The sequence below is a fragment of the Mauremys reevesii genome, linkage group 4 (genome assembly GCF_016161935.1).
Source record: "Mauremys reevesii isolate NIE-2019 linkage group 4, ASM1616193v1, whole genome shotgun sequence".
Lineage (NCBI taxonomy): Eukaryota > Metazoa > Chordata > Testudines > Geoemydidae > Mauremys > Mauremys reevesii.
The window spans coordinates 74,027,681-74,049,562 of NC_052626.1; the positions used below are offsets into that span (position 1 = coordinate 74,027,681).

At 42.4% G+C, this 21,882-nt stretch overlaps 1 protein-coding gene across 2 annotated transcripts in view; it reads right to left on the reverse strand.

Annotated features, from left to right (window-relative positions):
- LOC120402887 (astacin-like metalloendopeptidase) overlaps positions 1 to 21,882 on the reverse strand; it is a 73,760-nt gene that overhangs the window by 833 nt on the left and 51,045 nt on the right. Inside the window, exons 1-11 of one of the 2 annotated variants that reach the window (XM_039533433.1) lie at positions 12,065 to 12,149; positions 11,801 to 11,825; positions 9,588 to 9,653; positions 7,401 to 7,469; positions 6,435 to 6,575; positions 5,677 to 5,794; positions 4,683 to 4,861; positions 4,467 to 4,551; positions 2,582 to 2,709; positions 1,295 to 1,410; positions 600 to 825 (exon numbers count right to left, since the gene is read on the reverse strand). In XM_039533433.1, coding sequence (XP_039389367.1) covers positions 600 to 825; positions 1,295 to 1,410; positions 2,582 to 2,709; positions 4,467 to 4,551; positions 4,683 to 4,861; positions 5,677 to 5,794; positions 6,435 to 6,575; positions 7,401 to 7,469; positions 9,588 to 9,653; positions 11,801 to 11,825; positions 12,065 to 12,133 — 1,222 coding nt within the window. In that variant the 5' untranslated portion in view covers positions 12,134 to 12,149. Of the gene's footprint in view, positions 1 to 599; positions 826 to 1,294; positions 1,411 to 2,581; positions 2,710 to 4,466; positions 4,552 to 4,682; positions 4,862 to 5,676; positions 5,795 to 6,434; positions 6,576 to 7,400; positions 7,470 to 9,587; positions 9,654 to 11,800; positions 11,826 to 12,064; positions 12,150 to 21,882 lie in introns of those variants that run through there. The other variant, XM_039533432.1, reaches the window with a different exon arrangement.

Below are 21,882 nucleotides of genomic sequence, written 5' to 3' on the forward strand. Positions count from 1 at the left end.
AAATAATATATCAGACAAACTGTATTATTGTGCTGTTATTTAACACACATTTTTGATCCTCTCAGCTGGCTAATGTAATACAAATTTCATTAGGAGGGCTACAGTCTTAGGGGATATCTTCAAAAGCACTCTCCGTTGTCTTCTGCTCCCACTGAAGTCTATGAAGCAAGTTCTACCCACTGACTCCAATGGGAGCAGAGGTAGGCCAACACCGAGTGCTTTTGAAATTCTGCCCTTAGCAATATATTAGGCAAACGTGATCCACATTTTAATTAAAGTTCATCTATGATCCATTGTGGTAAAATTCAGGTGATCATACTCCAGTGGGCACAAGTTTTATTTGAGTCATAAAAAAAGATTTGCAATGGCATAAATCTGAGAGATGATTCAAACTGTAGAGTTTGGGAACCACACCACACTGATGATCTCATTAGTGTTAATGAATGTGCCCCATCTACTGAAATTAGTTACAGAATCATAACAAGACTGAGCTGCTATATCTGCAAAGCAAGATGAGGGAAGATGGTAAAGCTAAAAGACTTCTGATTTTACATTGTTTGCATCTGATTCTCTCCCATTCTTCCTGGGCTTGGACCTACCAGAGGTGTAGGAGATCTTGAAGCCAGTGGCTGCACCAGTGCCACCCCTGACAAACTCCACAAGCATAGTTCTACCAGAAGCTGTTACAGTTGGGGGAATCTTTGTCCCACAAGTCTTGTCCAGTAGAACCTCAGAAGACTGGCTGACCCCATCATATATTTTAACATATTCAGTTTTACAGTCTGTGGAGGACTTCAGACTAAAGGCATCGAACTGCAGAGAAACCTGAAAGAGAAGAGGAAACAAACCTTTTAATACCCACCAGCCTAATTCATTTCAGGCAGGTTCCATTAGGTCAGAGTGAGTCAAAACTAGATATGAGCCCGAACTGGAACTGGTTATCCAGCCTCTTCTCCCATACCCTGAACTTTCAGGGTTCAGATAAAATAGACTCTGAATGTGAATTGCCACTTCCATTGGTTTTGCAAAACTAAGGCCCAACCAATGAAGTTTTCCAAAATCGAAACTACTCCTGTCTTTTCCCATACGTAGTTTAAGCATGTGAATATGAATGTTATAAATTAGAGAAGGAAAATATCTATTATGTTAGCTGCATATCCCAAGAAAGGAACTTAATTTGAAATTTGTATTATGTCCTTATTTGGCAACTGGAGTGTAGCAAGCACTGCAAAATGCATAATCAGACAGACATCAATTCAATTACATGTAAAAGCTATCAAATCCTTGTAATTACCCGTTTGGATGGGATTCGGATGAGCCAGAAACAGGTAGCATTGCCTGAGTATTTTGATGCGTAGTCGTCAGAGCTCAGTGACCCAGATGGGCTATCAAGGACGGTGCTGCAGCGATCTGACAGAAAAAACAATGTTTGTACCAGAATCAGATTTAGAGACTCTTTTACATTCAAGTCAGGTACCATCGTGCTCTGTTTAGAATGAAATGTTCTCCATATTGTCATCTGCCAACATTAATTTCAAGGTCTCTGCACATCTGTGATAGTTAAAATTCAGACCACTAAATGAAGAAATGTGTAATTCTAATTTTCAGATAATTCATAAATATCTATATTGAAATGGCAAGTATATTAGCAAAAAGTAAAAGCATCAGCTTTTTACAGATAAAGTCCAGAACAGAGCAAAGGGCCATACATTTAAGGTTTCTTTTTGCATATCTAAGAAAAATGTGAGAAGGTTTAATTTTGCTGAGGTAGTGGCAAATAGGCTGAATGAGTTTCCATTGGGGATGAGGGAAGTCAAGCTATATTAGTATATTTAAACAAAAATGGGATGACACTATGATATTTATGTTAAAGGGGTATTAGTCAGTTTTGTGCTTGGGAGGAGTCAGCAGACTATTCTCTTGTCAGGAGGAATTTTTCTATTTATCCTGCTTTCTCCTGAGACTTAGAATTAGTTTTTGTATTTTGCATGGGAGGGGTTTTGCCTTCTCTAGAACAAAAAGTTAAAATTAAAGATTTAAATATTCAAGTTTTTTTAAAAGTTAATTAAAACTTAAGTGTTTAAAAATATGTAGGTTTTGGATGGATGAGTTGCCACTAAACTGTTCCAGATGTGAGCGGCCCCCAGCTGTTTCTGGTCTTTTCAACTCTGAAATTACAGTACCTATGTCTGCAGTCAGAGACACGTGTGATAGCAGATTCTTTGAAGTTCTTGCAATTGTTTTTTGAGTTCTACAGAAGTCAAATGACTGAAAGGAAGCACACAATGGAAAGACTACATAGGCCAAATTCAGTGCACTTCCATGGAACTGCACCCACTTACACCTGGGCTGAATTGGTCCAACAGAGTTGGAAACAAATCACATATTGTATAATCAAGATGTGTTCCAGTTTTCATCTTTGGTTTCCAGGTTCATCCTCTGAATGCCATGTGTTCTTAATGTGTACAACCACCGATTTAGTGTAGAAGTTTCAGGATGTTCCAAATACAGCATCTCTCTGCAGGGCTACACTAGTACCTCTGTGAAGGCTCTGAACAGAAGATGGATATGAAGCACTTACTGCAGTTATAGAGCTTGTTGATTTTGGCCACATCCAGATTACTCAGTCCATATCTCTGTCCAACAGGTATAGATGCATCAGGAATTGGTATAATAGTTGCTTTCCCAGGGGTGTTAGAGAAAGCATTTCTGCAGAAACAGGAAGAATCATGTTTTCTAAATCAAATTGTTTTTACAGTAATTAATTGTGTAATCCATATGCTTTACAGCAGTAATAATACTTGTACATAACTTACTCCCATCCCACATTGCAACTGTATAACTCTTCTGACCAATCATTTCATATGGAACAGTAATGCATACTGAGTACATGGTATTCTGTTAGAGTGACATTCATCCCTATGTAGAGAACTAGCACAAAGCTGGCCTATGCACTTAAGCCTTATGGTTATAATGGGCCAAATTGATGGAGTTACCCTAAGGATGAATTTGGCCAATAATAATACTTTAAAGTACACTCTAGCTTAAGTGATACATAGATTTTGTTGAAGGAAAACAGTTTCCACTGTGTGGGTGGGGTTGGGGGGAATCATTATGACATTTCTCTTTGTCTTAAAGCTCATTTTTATAAAAATCTAAATTTGAGGCCAAATTTGAGCTGACAGTGGACTTTAAGACCACCTGAAGAAATGTGTCCCTTTAAGGCCACCAGACTGGACCCAGAGAACCCCAGTTCTACTGAGGGCTTAACACAGAGACCAATTCAAAGTCAAGGTCCTGATTTTCAAAGCCTTGCATGGAACTGGTCCTAGATATCTGGGAAGCTGCACCGCCTTCCATGATCATGATCTCCTGCGAGATCTGTTTTCTATGGGAATAATGAAACTACAAGGAAATGATGGAGGATCATGACCATGGAAGAGAGAAGCTTCACAGGAGCCAGTCTTCAGACTACAGACCCCACTACCACATAATAGAATGATCACTAACCTCACTGCATTGAGAGCTAAGTGTAAAACCCACCTCTTCATTCAAACTTTCCATTGCTCTTGGGATTCACTAAAAACAAAACAATCCCCACAAGCCAAACCAACCACCCCTATCCAGTGTGAAAAAGCCCTCTAAGTCTGCCTCTTAGTGGCTAGGAAGAGAGAGACAGCACACTGTTGTCATATTTAACTTGTAAAAGCAGCAAAGAATCCTGTGGCACCTTATATACTAACAGACGTTTTGCAGCTGACGAAGTGGGTATTCACCCACGAAAGCTCATGCTGCAAAACGTTTCTTAGTCTATAAGGTGCCACAGGATTCTTTGCTGCTTTTACAGATCCAGACTAACACGGCTACCCCTCTGATATTTAACTTGGTGGTGTTCAGATACTATGAGGATGAGGTCCACATGAATACCTGTAGAGAGAGGCTAGTGCATGTGGTACTGGAATGCAGAGAAGTAATATGTAGTACTGCTAATGACAGAGCATTAGCTCATGCTTATTTGTGTGCCTGGACTCACTTCCACAACACACTATACTCACCAATAGGTCATATAGACACCTATCTGTGGTTGAGGCCTAGTAATCAATGTCCTCAGCAGTGACAAATGAGGAGCTCTGCTCTGAAGCTGCTGCCTTGAGACTTTCAGATACAAGATCAAACAACAGGGCTGGCAAAAATATATTTTGTATAAATTTGATCTGGATGTCATGTAAAGAGAGTAAATATGTTACAACCCTTACCTCGCTTTCAAATGACTTTAATGGGGAGATAAAGGATAATGAACTTATCTTGCAGAAAGGGTCTGTTTGAATTGAATCACAACCATTCATATTTTCCTCAGAAAAAATGTAAAGCTGATAATTATGAAGAGTAATTGTGTCTCCTAAGTTTCAACAAGATATTTGAGCTCTATGTGCCTTCAAGAAAAGAAATCCCACATTCCAACTTACGTGCCATAGTGCATCACTGAGGAATAGTCATATTGAAGGCCCAGGTTGTTGGAATTATCAGATTTCTTAAAGTTGCCTTTATTACCTGTAATATATAATATCATACTTAGAAGATGTATCAATTTTCCCTCTTTTCCAGGAACAAGGACCAGCTGGGAACAACGAGACATTAGTTAATCCAGTATCTGCACTAAAGAAGAGTTCAAGTGTACCTACCTGCACTAATATACTCCCACATAATCTTTACATAACTGTCTCTGTCACTTCGACCCTGTTCATGTAGAAAGCCCAGTGCATGGTTCAGTTCATGCTGAATTACCCCTTTCCACATGCAGCCTTGCTTCATCACGGACACAATCTGGCCACCTCCAATCTTTCCATAGTGGGACCAGCAGCTGAGAATGACAAACACCAAAAGAGAGGAAAAGTTTGATATCAACCAGCCTTGGGGACGGTACAGAGAATTTCAAATCACAGTTTATTAAAGGAGTGAATGGTCATTCTTTTCTGTCTATTGTGGTATTAGGGGCACATACTAGGGTGAAACTCACCCCAGGGCAGAGGGCCAGTGCAAGACCTAGGCAACACTTAAGTTCCACATTAGCCCTTAAGTGGTGCAGAGTCCTCTGTGTGCAGTGTGCTGGCCTCCTGCATAGGGGGAATTTCACCCACTGTTTCCTAGAAACATGATTTTTTATAAAACTACTGTAAAGTTTATCTTGGGGCTTCTTTCAGAGAATGAGCAAACTTGAAGGCATTTTGAATCACAGGGATATTGGACAGTCCTCCCCTTGGCTGGATTTTTGGCCTTGACAGCCTACTATACCCCTGACTTAGAATTCTTCCATACTCTATTAGAATTGATACTTCCTGATGCAAATTAAGAATCATGGCAGCTTGCCATGTATTGTGCTCAAGTGTGTGTCACAGTGCCCAGGCACAGCAGCATGAGTTGCGGATGCAGTTTCTACCTTAATGCTGCTTTTCCTGGGTTTGTGAGTTGTTTTAAGTCTGCATCTGGTTAGTTCCTGATGTTGCTCCTCATTGCTTAATACCGAGCAGGCTACTTTGCATGCTCAAATGGCCTGGAGTTTCTCAAATAAATCCAGTTCACTGTCCTCTCTACATCCTCTCACGATTAAAGAAGCAAAGGCATGAAAAGTGGGATAGAATAACATTTTTAAGAAGAGTCAGTGCCAGCAGGACTTACCCTTTTCCTGACTTAATATTTAGATAGTCAGATTCTGTTGTGCGATTCACAAAATCAATACAAGTTAGAATTTCAAACTCTGCCATGGCTTCACTAATCCGCTGTATTTGTGCCTCATCTGGAGAAGAAAGGGTTAAATTACTTGTCACACAAGAACAATTATTTGAAGCATAAAAGTCAATGTATGCTCAAAATAGTGCTTATGAGGGATTTAAGTGGCAAGTCGATCTCATGCTGAATTTCACCCTAACTGATTTTATGGCCTAGTGTAAGGCCCTTCTCTGTATTCAGGACTTGGCCTGAGAAGGGTTTGGACAGCAGGCTGGTTTCTGCATTTCTTGTCTTAGATGAAGGGGGTGGTGGTTGATTAATCTGGGGACGGTCCAGCTACTGTCTGTTACATGTAGCAAAGGAGATGCCCATAATGTGATTCAAAAAATAATGAATGCATCCAAAGGGTGATGCAATAGACACATCTTATAAAGTGTATTTGATAATAATACCTCATTACAGAGAAGTGCCATCACTGTCTACAAGAGACTAGAATAGTTAGCAGGATGGGTGCAATCACCTTGGGATGATTTTTTTCCTTTTCTCACTGTAATGTACAGCTTGTCTATGTATGTGTGTCATACATGAGCTAGTGGCATGTGTTGCATCAAATATTTGCACTGTCCCTTTTTTCTAAGTTTGCATTTGGAAATTAATTAACATTTCAATGACAATTAATTAAAAAATATTATAGAAATGCGACTCACTATAGTCGGGGGAGAAGACATAGGGGACACGGACAATGCCATCACTGGATTGGGGCCAAAAACATGAGTGATCTGAACAGCCAATAGCACTTCGGCTCTTTGTCATAACAATGTCACCTTCACTCAAGCGCTGGGTGGCGTCTGTGCAGAGAGAAAGAGGAACGTAATATGGAAAGATGAAGGGTTGTTTGCATTGAATGGATGTTCTGGCTCAGTTAGGTAGGGTTTAGATAGGCAAGGGTGATGGGAATTGACAGAGTGAGAGGCTTATGTTACCTTAAAAATATCAACATTTCAATAATCCAAATTAAAAGACAGGGCAAAAAGGGCGTAGGAATGGACAGAGAGAAGAGTGTATGTAGAGAGATACATGAGAGACTGTTTCTATGTTCTGGAGTAAAGCCATTTCAAAAGACTGTTGGAAGGGGAAAAGGGGGAAAAGCAGAGAACAGAGAGAGAAGAAAACTAACAGAATAGATCCAAAAGCATCCAGAAGACTCAAAAGAAGAGGTTGAAATGGAGAGAGTGGGTCTGATCAGCCACCAAATATCCCATCTATGAGCACATATTCTGAAGCCTTATCATGGCTGAAGACCCATGGCTACTCACAAGATGTTTGCATTCAAGACAGTTAAACAATGACTTAAATATTCAAAGATCTTTTTCTAAATCCAAGAAGTACAAAGACATCCAAAATTACAGCTGAATCCATTATTAATCTGCCTCCACAGTTCAGATGTCTCCAAAATATATATAATCTTCAACACCAGATGTGCTAAGCACAACTGGACAGATTGGCAGATTTAAAGACTGCTTAGCAAAAAAGTATGAGTCTTGTCTCTAAGTTTGTCTAGAGCACTTTGTGTTCATAAGACCAGAGAACTATTTGGGCCAACTGCTATAAAAGGCAGCAGAAAAAAGACCCTGAAAACACCCAAGATATTTATATAGCTTTGAAGTTATTACCTGTGTTAGCTTTCAAAATTCGGTTAAAAACATCTTCCTGTGTGTCTGTCTCTGTAGCCAGCTCAGCTTCTGCACAGAAATGCAAGGATGTCAGTTTGCCCTTCCCAAAGCATATACCAGTTCTTATCTTCACACTGGGGTTACTCCATTGATTTCATTTGATATATTCCTGATTTACACCAGCATGTGTGAAATCAGAATCAGGCCCAAAAAAAATTTATGAGCAGGCATGACATAAAGCCATGTATTTATTCTGCTAAGAAGCACAAAATCTTGTGATCCCACAAGAGCTGTGATTACTTTTTAGTTAACACAATTTCATGAATAGGTCGATTTTTTTTTTACCACCACCCTTTAAGGACCTAATCTTTGGCTCCACTGAATCTGATTTGCACAACTCAAGCCAAATGGATTGACATGAATGGATGTTACACAAACATAGGGAGAACAGAATAGACCCATCTCCTCTTACTTAATGAATAGTTAAAAGCCACAATAAAAATTCCTTTAGTAGGGAACAAATTCCAAAGAACCTTTGGATCTGATTCTCCACTCTCTTACTCCAGTTTTATATCAGTGTAACACCACTGAAATCAAATTTAACTGTAGCAAACTTCAGTCAATTCTGATCCATTGAACCTGAAAGTTCAGTGCAACCTGAAAAATTCTTCAGTGGCAGTAAATTTTAGAGATGGCTTGAACTAATTGAGAAACACATGAAAAAATCACGAAATATGGGGGACTCTATTAGTCAGTCAACTGACTAATTCATTTAGCTTTTGAAAATCTCACTAGGCACCAATTTGCACCTTTAGGCACTTAAATACATGTGTAAATCTGGCCTTAGATCTTGAACTCCTGGCCAAAGGCCAGATTGCTTCCTCCAGTCCTATCATAGATGGAGCTCTGGCAGAGCAGGTCTGGGGGATTCAAAGGGTGCAGCCCCTTCTGCCAAGATTTTTTACTATCTGCCTCCCCTGCAGAGTGGAACTGCCATGTTTCCACTGCCTTTCAAACCCTACATGCCTGCCGAGATGAGGAACACGATGTGACCAGTAGAAAATAAGGAAGAATGGTCAAGATTTTCCACTAAAATGTATCTATTTTATAGAGAACTTTTCTTTAAATGTGGCAAACATAAGTTTGAAGTTTGGACATCTAACAAGATGACCACATTTTTTATTTGTGCACCTGTGTTGGCATTTCACGGCCAATGTTAGGTGCCTACATGCTGAACTGAGTGTCCACATGAAAGAGTTTGAAGCCCTATTTAGGTGTCCTGCCTTGAAAATCAGAATACACAGGACACAGCTTTTACATGGCATTACTGGGTACCATTTTTCTTAGCCTTATTGAGTTTGAGATAGAAAACTAGATCTTATTTTGTATTGTTGCATTTTTATATTGTTTATATTAGTTGGGTTGTAAAATCCTAGTAAAGCCAAACCCTTCATTTTTCTGTCGACACAGTGGAGTTGTAGTCTGTAGAAGGAAACAAGTGTGTTAAATCTTCCTGAAGTCTTACTCAGGGGTCTGGAGAATGGGGAGCACGATAACAGAGCATGTAGTTCCAAATCACTTCCAAGCTTGCTGCATTTCTTTCCTTCGGGTAAAGGTTCTCTGGGTGATTTGGAGGATCCCAGCAAGAATTCTTTAAAATGCTAGAAGCATCAATTACAAACAAAGCACTGGTGCATATTGTGCTTTTAAGGCAGCTGCACCACGCTTTCAGAGTACAACACGAGGAGGCTCATAAGTGTGGCCAGCTCCACTGGCCTGTGTGAAAAAGCAGGATGCCTGGCCTGTCCCCTCCTGGCTCACTTTGCGGGGTTTAGGACAAGTTTCAGGAGAGAACGTGGAGCAGAATATGCCCAGGTGCAAGAAGGTGAATGCTCCCTTGCAAGCCTGCACATGGCCAGGCACTCTCAAGCCTAACCCGTCCAGAGCACATTAACATTGTGTGCCAGGAAATACTCCAGCTATATGACACTCCTGTAAACAAGCAAAGATAGAGACAATGCAGAGCAGTAAGATGCTTGTGATTTACAGCCAGAGTAAACAAGATGCTGGATTTGCATTGCTTTATCTTTGATCTATATTTTTTACCATGACTGAATTTATTAGAGACAGACATATTAACCAGGAGAGGACTGGAAGTTACTGGGCCCAGGTTTTTACATCATTTACCTTGAGTGGACTGTAAAATGTCACTAGAAGGGGTCACTTCACTCTTCGTAGGATAAACAGTAACATCTACAAGAGGAAACATGGATGTTTAAACCTTAGCAAGATAAACTACCCAAACCCTGTAACTTCACCCCTGAGCTGAAGCCATAGTAAGAGGGGCACATCTTATGTGCTTGTCTATCTGTTTTTATGCTTCATTCATCATAATATCTGTGCACCTCTTGGGGGAGGAAGCTGGTGCACCACCTGGGAAAAGCATGAGGCCTTGACTGGTGCTTGTTTGGTGTTCACTAGGAAACTCCATCCCTCCCGGACTTGCTCCTCTCTGGGGCTGTTAGTACAGCTGGCTTGACCACAAACTCCCAAGGGTTGCCAGCCAAATGATGCTTGCCGCCTGCGTGTGTGTGCTGAGTGGAAGGAAAGATTCCTTGCACCCTCTTTCTCATCTCCAAACTGCCATCACTTGGTCTTAAATTATTAGGGTGTCTACAGGTAGAAGTCCCAGAATGTACCTGCCAGTGCCACAAACCTGATTGCATGGGCTCTGGGTATCAGGTATGGCATAGAATGATGCAGTTCAAAGTTTCCTTAGTGATGCCATAAGTACCAGATTTCATAGAAGAGATACAAATTGCAATAATGGTCAATTAAAACTTCTTCTGTGCATTGTGAAATTCAATCACCCCATAATATTTCCATCAAGGACCCTCTGCAGCTGTGAGCTCCAGCGGTTGACTACTCAATGGAGTGTATCCCTCAGTTGGCTCCAAATTTACTGACCTCTAATTTCACAGAGTGTCCCTTTGTACTCACATTAGAAAACAGGGAACAAAGGAGCCAGTTAACAGTTCAGAATATCTCACACAAATCCCTTTTAACACTTCTTCTTTTGGGATCAATAATTACAGTCTTTGCAATTTCTTATTGCACTTAAGTCCCATTTAGAGTTCTAACTATTTCCATGGCTCTTTTCTAGAGCTTTTCAATAGCTTCCCTCTGTGTCTCGTGATGAAACAAATAAAAGTGAATGCCCTAGATGATGCTTTATGGTTGTTTGTTTTATGTCCAGTGGTTAGGACCTAGGACTTGGGATGTCTGGGTTCAAATCCCTTCTCTGCCACAGCCTCCATGTGTAACCTTGGGCAAGTCCCTTAGCCTCTCTCTGGCTCATTTCCCTATCTGTAAAAATGGGGATAACAGCACTTCCCTACCTCACAGGGCTGCTGTGAGAATGCATACATTTTTAAAAAGTTTGTGAAGCACTTTGAAATCTACTAATGAAAAGTGTTCTCTCTGTCTCTCTCTCTAGGTGTATATATACAAGCTGTACAACAACATTACCCATTTGCAACTGCCTCCCCTCTACGTCTACTAAAAGCTTTGCCTTCATCTCCTCTCCCCAGGACTTTTGCAATTCATTTCTCTATGGCCTCTCTACCTCCCAACTCTCCAGTCATCTGCATATACTCCTGCTGCTACCTGCCTTCAGTCCTGCACAATCACATGAGCATACATACATATGCACACACCATCCTCAAACAACTCTGCTGGCTCCCCACCTGTTCCAGGATCTAGTGCAAAATTGCTCTCTTTGTGTATAAAACCTTGGCCTTTCTCTAGTTGACACCATCTCTCTATTTCTCTTCCACTCACTATATACATACAGCACTGACCTTATTTCTTAAAACTCCCCTTGTCCTCACCACAGCTGGTCCATGTGCATTCTTCTATGCCAGTCCTGCCATCTGACCAGCGCTGTCGTATGCCTTTGCCTCTGTGACTCCATCTCTTTTCACATTTCAACTGAAAACATCTTTACTCCTTTGTCTGCACCTCTTAATTTCTCATTCCTTCTGCTGCTATTTAGTACTGAACTCAGTAAAGTGGTTGTAAGGACAGTGCTTTACAATAAAAGTTGTATTGTTCTCTGACAGTTCCTTTGTGCTTCTATGAAATAGATGGGAAATTGGGCAGAAAGCCAAAATCTCACTGGAAACCAGATAAGTGCAATTTAGTGGCACATTTATTAGCAAAAGCAGGGGCCTCATCTGGTGTAAATGGGTATAACTCTGTTAACTTCAATGGGGCTACGCCAAATTACTCCATCTGAGGATCTGGCTACAAGAGTCTTGTTTTATACAGTCTTATTTTGGTAAGTGGTCAGCAATTTCTTTAAATTTTTATATTTCAAGTATTGTATAAATCCTACTTACTTGCACCAGCATGTCCATTGTGTTCCTGCAAAACCAATATATTTAAGTTTTCATTTTTGCATGTTAACTCAAAAAATCCAACAACAACAAATGACGAGCAACTGGAAGAAGTAATCTCAAAGACTGATATAAAAATAATGTTACAAGCTAATGTATTTCTTTTAGAAACACAGCTGGGAAATATTCAAAAGATAGCTCATCCACCAGCCAAAGCAGCAGAGATCAGATACAGTAAACAGAAGGGTTGTGTGGAATCACTCTCACCTGAACAGGGAAGCCTAGAGTTGAATAAAGGAGAGGTGCAATAAAGACTAGGAGCATCTTCAGGTCCATTTTCAAGTTCTGACAGCTTATCTGTGACTCTCGCTATCTGTCACAGATCGGGAGCGTTGCTGCTAGATATACTAGCAGAGCCTGCTCTACCAGGGCTGCAAAATTAGCCAGCCAATGAGCAACTCAGAAGACAGCAAACAAACAATTTTTTTGGTAGCCAGAGAGGTCAACTCATCCCTAATCAAGTTCCAACACTGTCCTATTGGCTGGCAGTTACAGCTATCACTGTCATTCACTTCCTGTATGCCTCCACACCTCCTCCTGTTGCTTTCTGACCCTCATTCATGCTGCTCCCAATGCTTGGAGCAGATCCCTCTATCCGTGCCACGTGCCTTCTCTCTCTTCTCATCAAATCCTTTCTGAAAACTCTGACTTCTGTGAAGTCTCCTATGCTGATGCCACAAGTGAGGTATCTGCACTGGAACACCTGTCCCATGTAGTGTAGTTGTTGGAGTTTAGATGGTACGTTGTTAGGGGTAGGGAGTCTATCAGCCTATGTGTTAGGTGAAGCATCAGGTACTGTCACAGTGCTCCCTATACAGTCATTTTGGAGCATGTAACAATCACTGCCTAGTGGGGACATGTCCATATCTCCTCCCTTTCCACCCATTTAGCCTACTAAACAAATCCCTAACTTCCCCTGCTGACTGACCTATAAACAAAATATTTTGCTCACTGTCTCAGGGTTTTCTGTCTTTTCTGGACCTCCAAAGTTTCTTGCCTGCCACTCTTAGTTGCCAGCCTTCCAGTTGTTATGTGCCCCAGAAGGTATTGTGGCCATCAGTCAGAGAAGAGACAGCAAGAGCAGCATGTACTCTCTGCATTGTTCCCACTGCGACTAACAGGGGCAATAGCTTGATGGATCTCGCTGATGGCTGATGTAAGGAAGTGGATATAGGAGGATTTGGGTGCAGATATGGACAGAGTTGCTGGTGGTAGAGAAGAAACACAGCTATGGCTGGAAAGAAAGATCTCAAAGGACACTCACCATCCAGCAAGAGAACTGTAACCTGTTCACCTAACCACACATTACCCTCTGACCAAGCTGCTGCAGAGCTGTGCTGTCTATGATCTATGGCTGTTTTGCACCTGCAAGTGTCCATTTTCCATATGACCCATCACCATAGAGAAGGAAAACAAAGATACATCAAAAGAGAGAAAACAAAGAGAGGAACAACATACATTCTCTTTAGATTGTGACAAATGGTTGGACAACCTTAGGGTAAATTTAAAAACCAAAACACTGCAACTTACATTTCCCTTCATGTCTTATCATGTCAAGGGATCTGAAAGTGCTTCACAATAATCTTGACGTTAGAAGCAATTCCATTCTAGTGAGTTGGACGGCTCAGGGGAGCAGTAATGGTCCGTACAGCTTTTTACCTGCAGGTCACTAGCTCAAACCCAGACCAGGTACACAGTGGCAGTGAAATGCTACATGAAACAGCTATATGAAAAGAAGTGGTGGGTGACAGTCTAATGCTTACTGGACAAAAGTCCACCCCATCACAATGAGAGATCATGGATTGAATGGGCCAGGGAGATGAACCCCCTGCTTAGCCCTGGAGGGGGCAGTATAGGTGAAGCTAACGGTGCTTCTGCCTGTGCTGTGGCTGTTCCATGGGTAAATAGAGGTCAGCGTACGAACAGGGTTTGCGATGACTGGTTGGGCTACATCCGCTTCCAGTGTTTTAGCAAGAAAGATACATCAGACACTGAATAGTAAATCACAATGTATTTCAGGGCTCTATGCCACACTGTAAAGAACAGGGATCTTGGCTCATTTTGTTGCTTTTCTCAGAATAACTTCAAAATTGCCAGTATTTTTGGTGATGCAGTGCCCAGAAAGGAATTCATAAGCTCAATTCATCCAAGGTCTAGCTTGGCTTTTGCTGGTGAAGGCCATTTCTGAGGGCCCCCAGCAGCTTCTGAGCCAACACAAGTTCTAAAGTCTTGTATGGACTAGGATTTAAAGGTATGATGTTAGCATGTGTTAGCTAATATGGTCTGCCTAGCACATTTGAAAAGCCTATGTAGTGTTTATTACAAGGTGTGCTACACAGGTCGAGTTAAAGCTCCCCCCTACACTTTCACTCAGCCATCGTAACACATATTAAAAACAGTGTGCATTGTCTACACTAGACTTTTCAAACCTCTGAATGCTCATCTAGGGTCTCCACTGGGAAAGGGTATGAATATGACAGCTGGGGATGCACTGAGTCAGCAAATTACTGCACATTCTCCACCAGCAGGGCTCCCACACAGCGTCTGGCATACTTTAAAGCTGCCCTCCCAAAGCAGTGTCCCGGAGGAAGGACAGTGGTGGAGGCATCACCCTGTGCATGAATCACTTTGGGGAGCAGCATGTCAGGCTGAGCAGCTGCAATGGCTAATGGATTGATATTTCAGATATGGTTGCACCAAAGCCATACAAAGAGGGACTATTCCCCTCCCTGCTTAGGGACATGAAGATTCTTATGCAGATCCCAAATTGCATTGGCCTTTTCACAGCCATATTGCATTGGCAACTTCACACACTTATTTGCTGCCTACTCTCCCCCTTTGAGTTCCTCTCATCAGTGCCTGCTCCTTGGATTCCTCACTCCCACTGAGGATCTTGGGTTTAGCTTGCTTTTCCTCAGGTGGATTAGCTTAATTTCCCCAGATTGAGTCTTGTTTTATTTCCTGCCCATGTTTCCAATCTGTTTAGGCCTCCTTGGATTATCTTCCTCTCCTCTTTGGTGTTCACAGCTGTTCCCTGTTTAGTATTATCTGTATAATTCATTTAGTGACATGCCCGTATCATCAATGACCAGCCATAATCCTGATCCCTGGCACCAGTGAGACACCTCCCTAAACTTGGTACCCTGCCCTTTATCCTGATCTTTCATTTACAGTGTCTGAGCCAGTTTTCTGTCTGACTGTGGTAGTGAACTAAATCATGTAACCTGGTGCTAAGGAGAGCTGTGTGGGAAATGGTTTTCCTGTCATGTGAAAAAAAATTAAAATTTCAAAAAGTTTCCCATTCTGTACTGGGACAAAACCAAGACTGTTAAATTTTTTTTTACAGAAACCAGTGAATGCCTGAGCCAACAGGCTCTTGACTATTCTGTGGTGAGGCTCTCTCTCACTCTCGTCTGTTGGAGCTGTTTCACTAGATACATAATCAACTATTCATTGAGCCAGAAAGAGAGTTTATAGCACAGTAGTCAGGGCACTTACCTAGCCTACTGTAGCGGCAGGTTCCAGTGCCCTCTCTGCTTGGTTCAGGCCTGGATCTGAACCTGGATCTCCTATATCCACTGGGCTATTCAGGGGTCTCCATCCTGGACCCCAGAAACAGTCCCAATGACATTTTCATTGAAATCAACCCTCTCCCATGAAAAGTTTTGATTTTAGCAACAACAAACAACAACAACAAAACATTTGGTGAAAAATCCCCGAAACCAGCTGTACTGCGAAACTCTGCTAAGAAGACATGAGGAGGTAATGAACTTCTAATTGTCTTGAGCTTTTCCTGAAAGAAAGGCCAAATTCCTCACCGGTATCTGGAGAAGTCATCTGATGTGTCTGCAGCCCTTAGGCGAAAAAAGATCGTTCAAAGGTTTTAAATCATGTATTTGGCCCTCAGGACAAGGCCGAGTTTAGCTGTCTGCAAAGGAATCCATGTGACAGGGTAGACTGAGAGTGGCTAGAGTAGGTGCCTGAAGGTATGTTTGGTTTCCTGCCCTCCTAATGTAGACCTGCCATCATATCACACTGCTAGTGCTACCACATGTATAATAGCAGGGAGATCTCTCATCTGCACCTCCCTGCTGATATTTTAGTTAGTACCACCCAGTTCCCTTGCATGTTCTCCTCTTCTTGGAATATGGGTTGCTCCACCCTGGCTGGTATTTTCTGAGTGCCCTCTGATTGTACCAGAGATACTAACCACACTGATGTGTCTTTTTATTTCTTCAGCATGAGAGCTGAAAGACAGATGCATGCTAGCTCTATGCTCTTTGGGGCATGAGCATCAGAGCTGGTTGCATGTGTCCTGAGTTAACTCCACTTATTACTGGCATTAGTATACAAAGATCTCACAGCCTAGGTCCTAGAAAGCTGAATGAAGGTTGGATCTGAGGCCCAGTTCCATTCAGGCCTGTGCTGTGGGAGTGCTTTCTTGGTTGAAGACCCACAGCTGTGGAACTCTTCTCCCTTAACATGGCGGGACTGACTAGGTGACCTCTTGAGCTCCTTTTCAGTCCTACATTTCTATGATATCATGAAGCAGAACCTTCCACTGTACATGCTAAGGCATGATTAAGTATACTTAGACCATCCCTGACGGATGGTTGTCTAACCTGTTCTCGAAAACCTCCAATGAAGCGGATTACACATCCTCCATTGGTAACCTGCTTCAGTGCTCAACTATCCTTATAGGTAGAAAGATTTTCCTAATATCTAACCTAAATTTCCCTTGCTGCAACCTAAGCCAATTACTTCTTGTCCTATCCTGAGTGGACATAGGGAATAACTGGTAACTGTCCTCTTTATAACAACACTTTACATACTGGAAGACTGGTATCAAGTTCCTCCTCAGTCTTCTCTAGACTAAACTTGCCCGATTCTTTCAACCTTTCCTCATTGGTCAGGTTTTCTAAACCTTTTATTATTTTTGTTGCTGCTCTCTGGACTCTCTCTAATTTGTCCACATCTTTCTTTAAAGTATGGGGCCCCAAACAGGACACAGTACTAATGCTGAGTAGGGTTGAACAATTACTTCCCATGTCTTACATATGACCCTCTTGTTAATACCTCCCAGAGTAACATTTGCCTTTTTCTCACATGTACTCTGCGCTCCATCATCCATGTCATTAATGAAAATATTGAATAGTACCAGACCCAGGACAAACTCCTGTGGGACCCCACATGCTATGTCCTTCTAGTATGGCAATGAACTATTGATAACTACTTTTGAGTAGTTTTTCAACTGGTTGTGCACCCACCTTATAGTAATTTCATATTTCCCTAGTTTGCTTATGACAATGTCAAATGGGACTGTATCGAAAGCTTTGCTAAAGTTAAGATATATCATGTCTATTGCTTCCCCCGGCCCTATCCACTAGGCCATTTACCCTGTCAAAGAAGGAAATAAGATTGATTGGGCATGATTTCTTCTTGACAAATCCATGTTGGCTATTACTTTTCACTCTATTATTCTCTAGGTGCTTGCAAATTGATTGTTAATTTGTTCCAGTATCTTTCCAGGTACTGTAGTTAGGTGGACTAGTCTGTAATTCCCTGGGTCATTCTTATTTCCCTTTCTAAAGATCAATACTATGTTTACCCTTCTCCACTCCTCGGGGACCTCACCCATCCTCCATGAATTCTTGCATAAAAATCACAAATGGTTCCAAGATTGTTTCTGCTAGTTCCATAAGTATTCTAGAATGAATTTCATCAAGTCCTGCTGACTCAAATACATCTAACTTATCTAAATAGGCTTTGATCTGTTCTTTCCCTATTCTGGCCTGCGTTCATCCCCTTTGTTGTTTGTGTTATTAATTGTGTTAAACATCTGGTCACAATTAACCTTTTTAGTGAAGACTAAAGCAAAAAAGTCATTAAACACTTCAGTTTTCTCTGTATCATACGTTATTTGCTCTCCTTTCACATTAATTAATAGACCTACCTATGTTTTCATCTTTCTCTTGCTTCTAATGAATGTATAGAGCCTGTCTGTGACTCTAAGGGTATGTCTACACTACCCGCCGGATCGGCAGGCAGCGATCGATCCAATGGGGGTCTAGTCTAGACGCAATAAATCGACCCCTGAGTCCTCTTCCCGTACTTCACCACTGCGAGAGGCGCAGGCAGAGTCAACGGGGGAGCAGCAGCAGTAGGCTCACTGTGGTGAAGACACCACGGTAAGTCGATCTAAGTATGTCAACTTCAGCTACGTTGTTCACATAGCTGAAGTTGTGTAACTTAGATTGACAGCCCCCCGCAGTGTAGACCAGGGTTCAGAGCACCCCACTGCCAGTTGGCACACTGTTGTCATGATATACCAAAAAGGTGACATGTGATATGTAATTGGAAAATTAATAAGTCACTGGTCGTTAATATTTTTGCATGATATATGTATAATAAATCCATGAAGGACTGTATAGATACATGCTGGAAATATGTTCTTAACATGTATTTGGTAAGCAGTGCCTAAGCCACACCTGTTCCAGACAAAGGAATATGGTTCCACCTGCTTGGATGAGTCTCTGATGTAAAGTAAGCAAGGTGTGATCTAAGATCAAAGGAAAAGCCATTTTGGCATCCTTCACCCGAGGAGACAAAGGAACCTTTGAGCTCTGTGCAGGGTCCTGGTCAGCCATGCTGGTTATGAGACTTGGTATGAAACAAGAGACTCAAGTTTGTTAAATCAGGTTTTAGTTTTAGAAGTGTATTTTCACTTTTGCTTTCTTGTAACCTTTTCTATCTTTATTCCCTATACTTGGTATCACATATCTTTAAGGGAGCAGTGAACTTAACAACTTCTGTAATTCTTCAGCAAAAAGATGCTTTTGGGGAAATTTCAGACTGGGTTTTTTTGGGGTCACTCTGCAAACAGTAATTGAGCGGTGGAAGCCAGGACATAACCCACATGTTTGTAGGCTGGCTGTTGGTGTCAGGGCTGTGAGCCACAGCAGCAGAGCATTTAAAGCACCCAGAGTTGCAGGGCAGGTGGTGACACAACCTCTTACTGGTCTGGTTGAACCCCAACGTGTCACACTCTTATCATCACCTTTTATGTCCCTTTCTAATTGTAATTCATTTTGTGCTTTATTTTTCTAAGTTTGTACCTACAATTTGTGCTATTTCTTTACACTCATCTTTACCAATTTGTCCTTGTTTCCACTTTTTTATGGGATTCCTTTTTTATTTTTAAGTCATGATAAAACTCCTGATGGTCTCTTTCTATTCTTTCTATCTTTCCTTCACATTGGAATAATTTGCTATTATGTCTTTAGCATTGTTTCCTTTAGAAACTGCCAGCTCTTCTGAACTCTTTTTTTGCCTTAGATTTCCTTCCCAGGGGACCTACCAGTTCTCTGAGTTTGTTGAAGTCTGCTTTTTTGAAGTCCATTGTGTTTACTCTGCCATCCTCGCTCCTTCCTCTCCTGAGAATCATGAACCCTATCATTTGGTGAACTGGCTGCCTGAATGCTCTCTGGTTGCCCAGATCCTTTAGCTCTGGTAAGTGCTTCACTTTAATTTTAGTATTTTGTATTGATTTTGTTCTATGATAGTCAGATGCTGATTCACAAGCATGAAATAAATAAAGAAATAGTCCATCACATTGCCACCTAGCAAACCTCTGCTTTCTGGATTTTGTTTCTTCCACCTCCTTCTGAGACTTTTGGAAGATTTTGTGTCGCAACTAAACACTTCCTCTGAACGGTTGTTTGCTCAGGTAACTCTGAGCTGTCCTCGGTTTTCACAACATCCCCACTTCCAATCTCTATGCTCTATGCACTCTTTCAAGGAGAGTGAGATCCCTGCCTGTCTCAGCCCAGGCTGGCCCTTAAGGAACAATCAGCTAATCCCTTTCCCCAACTGCTGATCCCAACTGGCTGGAGATCAAATGGCTCAGTTTAGTTATCAGACCCAGTTGAGGATTTTCCTAAAGAGTTAGATGAGCCCCATTGGAGCGGGGAAGGCTCAGAGGAGAGACCAATGCTTGTGTGATCTCTCTTGGAAGTGGCTGGAAAGAAGGCTGGGAAGCAGAAGCAGGAGATGAGCAGACAGGCTATTTCCAGGGTGAGCTGGAAGCCTGACCAGAGGGAACCCTGAGTGAGCTGAGGAGTGTATCAGCCTCCGGACTGTGGAGCTGATGGAGACACAGGAGTCTGGGTCAAGGTGTGGGGAAAAGACAATGGCAGCTGAAAGGTGCCTGTGAGGAAGAGGTGGCCTGCTGAGCCTTGCTGGGCTATATCTTTGATTTCATTTCTGTTTCTGTTAGACTTTACTAAAAGACTCTGAGGCTCTGGAAGGAACTGGATTCTCTAAAGTGGTCTGGCTGGAGGGCCAGGTCGTTCCTAGGGCAGGAGTAGGCCAAAAAGAGGTAGGGGAAATGGAGACAAGTGGTGCTGCAATGCCATATCCAGTCAGGAGGGAGTGTGTTGGGATAGAAACTTTGCTGTCATGTTATATCCCTTAAATGAGACTTTCAGTATTCTCCCAAAGGCCTGACTCCAAAACTGACTCTTAGCTAGTTTTGTGTTATGTTCTAATCCACACATTGCCCTTTTTTATACATGTAACCCCTCTGCCAGGCTGAATTGATAGCAGCAAGGGCCGGGTTCAATACATAGGGGTCCCTTCCCTACAACATAATGCAAACCAGCTCGAGCCCCCACCCAGTGACCTGGGAAAATCTTACACACACACCCCTGGGCGCCTCAAGGAGGCAATACTTCCCCTCTCGCAAGCACAGACTCTTGGTGTAGCAGAAAAGGAATTAAACCTGAGATAAACAACAAGCATTAAATTGGGAAAATACCTCAACTAGAGTTCACAGGTCAAACTGTGAGCAAAGACCCACCCCAGCAAATTGGGCCATGTCCTTCTCTCTGGGCCCTTAAGTCCAGCAACCCCCAAATCACCCACAGTCCCAAAAGTCCCACAATCCAAAAGTCTCTGTCCCAGGTCAGTGCAGCCCCAGAGTTCAAGAGTCTCTCTGCAGAGGTCCCCCTCCCCAGCCTGGGTAGAAACGGGCACCTTACGTGGTTCAGGGCCAACTGCCCTGCCTCTTCGTGGGGTTCTGCTTCCACCAGCCGTCCCCGCAAACAGCTCAGCTGGCTCTGTGGGCTACTCCGCTCTGCCAGCTGCTCTGGTCCACCAGCTGTCCTGTGATCTGCTCCGGCCATCCTCGCGAGCTGCTCGGCTCCACTCACCCAGGGCTGCACAAACTGCTCCACTCCACTCTGCCAGCTGCTCTGCTCCACGGTATTGCTTCAGGCTCCCCCACTCATTAGCACAGTACTCAGTGCTCTCAGCTCAGCAAGTCCAGCTCTTCAGTGATTCCAGCTCATAGTAGGGGAGCCCCAGTGCCAGTGAATTCAGCTCAGTAACCTGTATCTAGATTCTTAAGGGAATCAAAAATTAACTCTGACATTCCACAGTGGAGAGAGACATAGGTGGAACTGGTGCTTCTGGCTCACACAAGGAGCTTATAGCACCAATTAGAGATATCTGTCCCCAGCCTCTCTCCTTTCAATGGGTTTTGGAACCCATGTCCCTTGTCTAGCAAGTGCTATTTAGTTGATAATGAAACCCTCTATCATAAAACAGTTTTGTAGTTCCTCATTTACTTAATCAGGGTGACAACATTTCGTTCCTCCTGCCCCAATAACAACGAAATTGGGGGGCCCACAGCTGTGAAAATAACCATCCCATGCTGCTTTGCGGTATGCTAAGTGGGGTGGGAGTGCCAATGCAAATAACTGAAATGCCAATGCAAACACTTGAAACTTCTTTCCGCACTCCCCATAATTTACCACCAGATGTCAGGGTGGGGCTCATCCTGACTCTGCTTACATACAAACAACATTTTCTGGTATAGGCCTGTTCTCTACACTGGTCGCTCTTGCATCCTTAACACAGATTGGTCAACTTCAGCACCATGGGCCCTCTTCAATCTGTGCTGGATTTTCTCCAGCTTTGTAACTGTTTTATACTTAAAGAGACAAATCCTGCTTGCCTTACTCACG